General features: G+C 41.0%; 1 protein-coding gene and 1 long non-coding RNA gene across 3 annotated transcripts; one reads left to right on the forward strand and one right to left on the reverse strand.

Moving 5' to 3' along the window:
* Positions 1–2,167: 2,167 nt before the first annotated feature.
* On the reverse strand, positions 2,168–3,983 carry LOC147894746 (uncharacterized). 2 transcript variants are annotated; one of them, XR_015542169.1, is made up of 4 exons: positions 3,145–3,983; positions 2,983–3,051; positions 2,409–2,596; positions 2,168–2,302 (listed from the first exon to the last, which is right to left on the reverse strand). It is a non-coding gene; the product is annotated as an uncharacterized LOC147894746 (long non-coding RNA). The 2 variants fall into 2 exon arrangements; XR_015542168.1 differs by having other exon boundaries at positions 2,409–3,051.
* A 1,068-nt stretch (positions 3,984–5,051) lies between these two features.
* LOC147894747 (heat shock protein 81-1-like) lies at positions 5,052–7,637 on the forward strand. Its single transcript, XM_087384518.1, has 4 exons — positions 5,052–5,186; positions 5,320–5,461; positions 5,646–5,926; positions 6,078–7,637. Exons 1-4 carry the CDS (start codon positions 5,052–5,054, stop codon positions 7,635–7,637), a joined length of 2,118 nt encoding a protein of 705 aa, XP_087240644.1.
* Positions 7,638–8,501: the final 864 nt, after the last annotated feature.

The following is an 8,501-nucleotide window of genomic DNA, read 5'->3' on the forward strand; positions in this document are numbered from 1 at the left end:
GCGCTCATGTTAAAGTTTGGAATGTGTACTACAACTTGAAGGCAAAGTTTGTCGAATTTCGTTGAGCAATGCATAAGTTATGGGTCATGCAAGATATCTATATATAGAAAAGTCCCTAAACCTCACCAAAAATGGCTAGACCCAAGCAATTAATGACCCCCCACTAGTTTGGATTCCAAATTTTCAATCCGTTTTGGTTTTCAACAAATCAGCCTGCCCTCAAATGGGTGTGCATCATTTTAGCACAACATTGGAGGCCCGTTAATCCATGGCTAATGTCCTTATTTAGGTGTGTCCTTGGGTTGAGGAGAAGCTCACGTAGTGTACTTTTGAATGATTACTTGGTTGCATGTATGTATAGAACAAAATTTTGATGTTTTTGAATAAATTGCTATATCCTATAGTGTTCATGATGCATGTTGCACATGCAACATAGGACTTGTAATGCTTTAACGATCTCGTTCCAAATCATTATTCCATAAGTTTTAGGTTTCATGTTCAATTTTGGAATGTGTACTACAGCTTGAAGTCAAAGTTTACCGAATTTTGTTGAGCAATGCATAAGTTATGGGTCATGCAAGATACCTATATACAGAAAAGTCTTTGAACCTCACAAAAAATGGCTACACCCAAGCAAACAATGACCCCTTTGTCCTACACAGACAAAGGACTATGCCTTAGCATTGCAAATACTTTGATCATAGGGAAAACTTGCAAGTTTTCATCTCCCTAATTCTTCATTGTCCTGTCATGTAGTTTCTGCTGGTTGTTATGTTCTAGCTGTTAGCAGAGGGAAAAAATCCATACATTGTTTTCTTAGTGGATGAGTCATAGGACCTTGTCCACACAGATTTCTGTTTGGTGTTTGACTAATGGACGCACATGCATATTTGCAGCAAGTATATTTAGTATGGATAAGTGGTACATATAGTAGGCATATACTACACCTTGATGAGGAGATGGAATTTCTTGATTGTGTTGGAATCTTATTAGTGAGGAGAAGCGCAATAATGTATCTATCTATGATCCAAGAGTATATGTTGTGAGTGACAAGAAGAAACCTACTCATGATGCTCAAAAGGATAGGAAGTGTCATTAATGTGGTAAGGATGGGCACATTGAAAATTTTTTCTATACTAAGAAGCATGATGAGCTATTGAAGTTGGATAAGGGAAAAGAGAAGGAACTTACAGTGAATGAAAGAAAAAAGGAAGAAGTTACTATGTTGGTCAAAGCTGATCATCGTAATGATCAAGATTGGGCCTTCTAACATTTATGAGAGGTTGGGAGGGTCATGTTGATTGCCAAGATTCAGGCTCTTTGTGAGCAACTTTTGGTTGTTGAGCTCCTTGTGAGCACATTGTTGGAATGTTTGGAGTTCTTTGTGAACACTAGTAGTTGTTGGTGTGTGTTTGAGATGCTCTTCGTGGAGCATCATTTTGTTTTTGGATGCTCTTTGTGAGCGTATGTTTTGTGATGTAATAAAAGGCGACAAGCATAGTAGAGATGAGCCTATTTATATTGTTTCTCCCCATTTTGGCTAAGGGAGGGATTTGTTGGAAAGTCATTCTCATGGGGAGGCATGTATTGCCCTAAGGTTGCTACGTGAAGCTTGTTGGTGATTGGATCATGCAAACAAGGGGTGTGTGATTGGCCCAATGTGTATGGAATACTAACACACCAAAAGTTCTCTATCTACAATAAAGACTAGCGATCTGAGAAGCAAAACTTCACTACTAGTAGTGGAACAACAAATAGAAAATGAAATGTCTTTGGTGGTAAGACACTACAACCCCACTTGAGTGACTAGCATTGCATCATTTTTTTCAATCAGGTACAGCTGCAATCATTTAAAACTACATGGGAGGCATGCCAAGCATTGGGGAAGGAGTTTTGACTGCTAACGCATAGTAAACTCTATTTTTAGAGGATGACTAGCAATTCTAGCAGAGAATGGGCAATTAAAGGCTCTCATAATCACATTTTCCTAGAATAGTTTCTATTCTCCTCACAAACCACATGTGATGTACAGAGTTGTAGCACAAAAGAAAAGCGATTTGTGTATCTCTAACTTTAAGATACAAGTTTAGTTCGTAATAATAGATTTTAAAAAGATAATTACAAAGGACATCCATTCCTTTTCATATGTCCACAATGTGTCGGCAATGTTTCTAAATGGATAATGAAGGAAGTTTCTGGTACAATAATTAAAAGCTATTGGAAGATGCTACCATTGAGTGGCCAGCGCATTTACTATACTGGCAATAGTAACAAGTGAGCCTTGGGTTTGAGAAAAAAAATCCTGGAAATAAGATAACAACTTTACTCCAAAGTTATCAATTCCTACTATTTCAAATTCTAGTTGTTGCACAACACACAAACTTAAGCGAAAGAAAAAAGGGCATTACCTACTGCATACGCTAGCCTCGCTCCTATAGGCAAGGAAAGCTTTCAGCAACAAGGATTTGATAGCACTTGCTTTCTGTATTCCACTGGCCTTCGAAATGCCACCAAGTTTAAGTGCCGTGGAGTACGGTCTCATAACCTTGGGTGCATTTGATGAAGCAGTGTCCTCTACTTCACAAAACTAGCAAAACTGTAACCTTATTGATTTTAAAAAGAAGAAGATGAAAGAGCATATTCCAAGAATTAATGTGGGCAGAATCCATGAAAGAAAGAAAGTGGATGCAACACTCAAAGCATGACCAAAGATGTTTGCAACACTGATGCAAAGATGCATCAAACAATGATGCAAATCAAATATACGCATGTTGCAAGCTTGGCTTCAAAAGTTACACTAGACCAGGAGCAGTTGCATCTACTTTCAAAGCATGGCTAGCAACAAAACTATCTCCTCTAAAAGATAATTTTGGGATCAGAGATGGCATCAGGTAGCGACAAGCCAATATGTAATGCAAGTCCACATGTGTTACTAGTGGGCGTCAAAAGTTGAACAGCGCGAAGAATCACTAGCCAACTTACCCTCAAATTCAATCACGGGGACCTTCAATGATTGGCCAACCTCCTTCGCAGTGGTTAATAGCAACAAACCTAACGAGCATCAGCCAACAACATTGTTGATGAAACAACATGACACAATAACTCAACCACATACAACTAAAGATAACATCCCAATGCCCTTACCCTTCAAAATGTTGCTACCCTCATCACGGTAGATATCTTTATCCTCCATACATCCTTGTACCCTTCAAAGATTCTTTAACTCCCACCTCCTCGCAACATATTGGTGTCCCTTCCATGAAGAACTTCGATAGTGGACTATAACCTGCAGTTAGTATGGGCAGCTTTGTTTACACCTTACTTGTGTGAAGCAACATTGAAGTCATTATTTGAACATAATGAACAACTTCACTATGAGCAACTAGTATAACCATTAAAGATGACTGTCAGTCTCTAGCAAAATACTTCTTATTTGGAAGGTGCAAGACATGACAGTTGTGGCGGAAGTGTAAGCTGCTAAGAAAAATTTAGAGTTGCTGCAGCAAGAGCTTCTTGCTTCCATGAATGAGAAAGAACATGCCGTTCTCTAACCACAATGGAGTATAGGAATTCTGCACTTAAACTTCCAGAACCAACAATTATTTACACACAAAGCACACGTGAAGGAGAAGCTCTTACTTCTGCAAAGAGAGAGAGCCTGAAGGCACAGCCATGGGAATTGCGAGCTCTAAAGAGCAGAGACCCATTCAAGAACAATATCATTGACAACCATGACACTGTTGCAAAAAAACATCTTCAACCAACCCTACAGTAAAGATGCAAAATCTTATGCAACATTAATGTAACACAAAGTATTATCACAAAACCAGGATAGTCAAGGCACAAGAGAACTCGAGGAATATTTTTACCATCACTAACATTTCCATGCAACTTCACTTGTAAACCAAGCTTGAAATTATGAACTCTGCCACTCATACGATTTGCCACACATGCCCCCTGACATCCTATGTATATGACTTTCATCCAACACTAGGTGCAAGCCATATGCATAAACATAAATTGGCATTAGTTTGCAAAGCCGAGGATATGCTTTTAATTTGCTAGAATCTTAAGACAAACACTTGAAGGGAGCTAACTGGGATACAAAATCAGTACCATTGCTTATATAAAAGTTCCCCCATCCCTGAAGCCCAAAGATGCATCAACCTCATGCACGATGAAAGAAGAAATCCTGCACACAACGCCACAAGAAAATAGGAATACAAGCAATTGATGGCGTAAAGAATCACGCTGAACATCACTGAGCTCAGAAACCTTCCACAGAGAATGCCATGGAGCTAATGAGGCACCCCAGACGCCCATACCAAGCGCCAGAAGGCAAAGAGCGTCAGAAAGACCTCTAAATAAGGCATGCAAGCAATCCAATGTGATGGAGATATGTAAGCAATCCCAATCCAGAAAATGCAGGCTGAAGACCACCAAGGTGAGAAACCTTCCCCAAACGATCATCATGAAGAGCACCGACCTCACAAGATTCCACAAAGAACTATGAAGGCGGAACCACTACAAGTCACATGGGGAAAAAAACGTCTTCCAATCACACCGTGCCAAATTAAAAGGAATAAAAAATTAATGTATTCTCCATTTTTCTCTTTCACATGCAAACGAATACTAAGGCATCAAATGGATTTCTAATATGTTTGGCACATTTGGAGGTGTACCATTGTGCACCCAAGTTCTAGAGCAACATCCGTGGTGGAGCGACACTCACTTTTTTGAATGCAATGCTCCTAAAAATTGTTGGTTGTAGTATCGTACAGCAGCATCAAAATTAACTTGACGTGGAGACGCTTGGAATCCAACGCGCGGGAAGTTTCTAAAAAAGGTGGTGAAATTCGAGAGCTTCTTCCCAGAGAACTCGAAGCTTCATCATCGGCATCCTCGTCTGCTCACCGTTCATATAGACGTTCTTAACATTGAAGGCAGGCACTCATAAATAAGGTTTTTGCCCATCGAAAGGTTTACGGCTATAGTGTGACGGAGCTTCTGGTCTCTCATTCAGTCCCTTGCAGCAACTATTCAAGTCCATCATGGCCTTAGTGGAGACGGATACCGAAACTTTTGCCTTCCAGGCTGAAATCAACCAGCTTCTCAGCCTCATCATCAACACCTTCTACAGCAATAAAGAGATTTTTCTTCGCGAGCTTATCAGCAATTCATCCGATGTAACATGATCCCCAGCTGTTGTCATACCTGCTGTTTTGAAAACCTTGGGAATTTCGGGTTCTTTTTCCCCATCGTCTTCCTTTTCCTTTCGCCCCACAATAAAACAACCAAATAATTTATGTTCTGGTGCAGGCTCTAGATAAAATTCGCTTTGAAAGCTTGACGGACAAGAGCAAGCTGGAGTCCGAGCCGGAACTTTTTATCCGTGTCGCTCCTGACAAGTCCAATAATACCTTGACTATTGTGGATAGCGGAGTTGGGATGACAAAAGAAGGTATGCGTCGTTTTTCCTGTCTTAGATTTAACTAGCAACAAATACTCTCTCTCTCTCTCTCTCTTCTCTTTGCCTATTTAGCTGGATCGGATCATTGTAGTTATAACGACTAAAAATCCTTGATAATAAATTTAATGACTGATTGGAGTGCTTCATAACATCAAAATGATGTTTGCCTTTGAAGATCTGGTGAACAACCTGGGAACAATTGCTAGATCTGGCACCAAGGAGTTCATGGAAGCACTTGCAGCTGGGGCTGATGTCAGTATGATCGGGCAGTTTGGAGTGGGCTTCTACTCAGCATACCTAGTGGCAGAAAGGGTGGTGGTAACCACAAAGCATAATGACGATGACCAATACGTTTGGGAATCACAAGCCGGAGGCTCATTTACTGTTCGAAAAGACACGACCGGCGAACCGCTTGGTCGTGGGACAAAGGTCACGCTTTACCTAAAAGAAGATCAGGTATAAAACGCCTCCCCCCGGGGGTCCACCGGGTCTTTAAAAAAAAAATTATCTTTCGTAATTACGAGTCTTTGAGAACTCTCAATTGGTTGAAAGAATTTGGTGTCAACAGCAATATATGACTTCGTATTATGTCCAATGATGCTTGTAGCTCGAATATCTAGAGGAGAGACGGTTGAAAGACCTGATAAAGAAGCACTCTGAATTCATCAATTATCCAATCTATCTTCTGACTCAGCAAACTGTTGAGAAAGAGGTGCCCGATGAGGACGATGAAGATCATGAGGAAGAAGGTATTAAAGATGAAGGGGTCAAAATAGAGGAAGTCGACGAGGGGGAGGAGAAACAGGCGGATAAAAAGAAGGTCAAGGAGGTGTCGCACGAATGGAAGCTAGTAAATACACAAAAACCCATCTGGATGAGGAAGCCGGACGACATAACAAAGGATGAATACACGGCTTTCTACAAGAGCTTGACCAATGATTGGGAGGACTATCTGGCCGTGAAACATTTCTCTGTGGAGGGGCAGCTGGAATTTAAATCTATTCTCTTCGTTCCCAGAAGGGCACCTTTCGACCTGTTTGAGACGAGAAAGAAGCCGAACAACATTAAGCTGTACGTACGTCGGGTATTTATAACTAACTCCGAGGACCTAATGCCCGAGTATCTGAGCTTTGTGAAGGGGGTGGTTGATTCAGAAGATTTGCCGCTCAACATCTCTCGGGAGATGCTGCAACAAAACAAGATTCTCAGGGTAATCAACAAGAACCTGGTGAAGAAAGCCATCGAATTGTTCTTCGAGATAGCGGAGAGCAAAGACGACTACGACAAGTTCTACGAAGCGTTTTCCAAGAACATCAAGTTGGGCATTCACGAGGACAGCCAGAATAGAGGCAAGCTGGCCGACCTGCTGCGGTACCACTCTACCAAGACCGGCGACGAGATGACAAGTCTCAAGGACTACGTCACAAGGATGAAGGAGGGGCAGAAAGACATCTACTACATAACCGGGGAAAGCAGGAAGGCATTAGAGAACTCTCCCTTTCTGGAGAAGCTCAAGAAGTCGGGGTACGAGGTGCTGTACATGGTGGATGCCATCGACGAATACATGGTAGGGCAGCTCAAGGAGTACGACGGCAAGAAGCTGGTTTCAGTGACGAAGGAAGGGCTGAAGCTGGATCAATCAGAGGAGGAGAAGAAGAGAAGAGAGGAGGAGAAAGAGGAGTGGGAGGAGATATGCAAGGCAATTAAGGAGACGTTGGGGGACAAGGTGGAGAAGGTGGTGGTGTCTGAGAGGCTAGGGGACTCACCCTGCTGTCTGGTGACAGGAGAGTATGGGTGGACTGCAAACATGGAGAGGATAATGAAGGCACAAGCATTGAGGGATACGTCGATGAGCAACTTCATGAGCAGCAAGAAGACGTTGGAGATAAATCCAGACAATCCGATAATTCGAGAGATCAAGGAGAGGCTGAAGGCAGATAGGAACGATCCTGCAGTACGTGATATGGTGCAGCTACTTTATGATACAGCGCAGCTAACCTCAGGATTTTCGTTGGAGGAGCCCAATACGTTCGGGCAGCGCATACATCGAATGTTGAAGCTGGGGCTCAATCTGGAGGACGCTGAAACGCAGGCTGAGGAAGATTCTGAGATGGAACCTGCGCTGGAGGAAGTTGAGACCGGAAGCAGAATGGAAGAAGTCGATTAAACATATATATAAGCTTTCAGCAATGGCTCATAGTAGTCGTCCTTGTCCTATTACTCATGTACAGTGACTACACAAATCAAACTCTTAGGCACTACCATTGAAGCTTTCTAAAAGTCGCACAGTAGCACAGTGGGAATTCATGCACTCTAAGTCTCTCTAATTCTGTAGTTCCTAGTATACGGTGAAATATACTGATCTTGCTTTACGTCAAACAATGTTTTATTTTCCAATCAAGCCTGTCGTTTCCACTTTTCTTTACTTGTGTTAGTTGTTATTTACTTTTCCTGCATGTATATAAGGCTACCTTGAGGTCTTTCATTGCCATCCCTTGATTTTGATGAGTCGTATATACACAAGGAACTTTTGACCAATCTCTATATAGTGAACTTTCTTATATAGAGAATGAAGTGGATTTCAAGTTTGCTATGTAGGGAATTGTGTTTCCTATATAGCCCACTTATATTGCTATCTAGGAAATGTGAGTTCCTATATGGAGAATGAAGTGGATTTCAAGTTTGTTGTGTAGGGAATTGCATTTCCTATATAGCCCATGTATATTGCTATCTCAGAAATGTGAGTTCCTATAAGGAGAATGTACTTTCTACAATTCTTATATAGGAAATGAGTTCTTTATCTTGAAAATTAGAAAGAATTTATATTTTCCTATGTATTAATTTTGATTATCTATATATTAAATGAGTTGTTTATCTAGAAAATAAGAAAGAACATTGTATTCTTCATGTAAGAAATTGTTTACTTTTTTAAATAAAAAATGGGCATTAAAAAAAAGGAATATGTTTAGCATCTCTATCTGTATATTCTTAAAATAAAAGGTGCCACATGGAGAGCAACGGATAGACTTCT

This window comes from Dipteris shenzhenensis, chromosome 14 (genome assembly GCF_047967505.1).
Source record: "Dipteris shenzhenensis isolate YYH24624 ecotype China chromosome 14, Dip_SZ_1.0, whole genome shotgun sequence".
Lineage (NCBI taxonomy): Eukaryota > Viridiplantae > Streptophyta > Polypodiopsida > Gleicheniales > Dipteridaceae > Dipteris > Dipteris shenzhenensis.

Excerpts from the sequence above, each read along its gene's own strand:
- LOC147894747 (XM_087384518.1), top strand. The coding sequence starts at position 5,052 with ATGGCCTTAGTGGAGACGGATACCGAAACTTTTGCCTTCCAGGCTGAA. Across the intron at positions 5,187-5,319 it reads TTATCAGCAATTCATCCGAT|GCTCTAGATAAAATTCGCTT; the intron begins GTAACATGATCC and ends GTTCTGGTGCAG. Across the intron at positions 5,462-5,645 it reads AGTTGGGATGACAAAAGAAG|ATCTGGTGAACAACCTGGGA; the intron begins GTATGCGTCGTT and ends TTGCCTTTGAAG.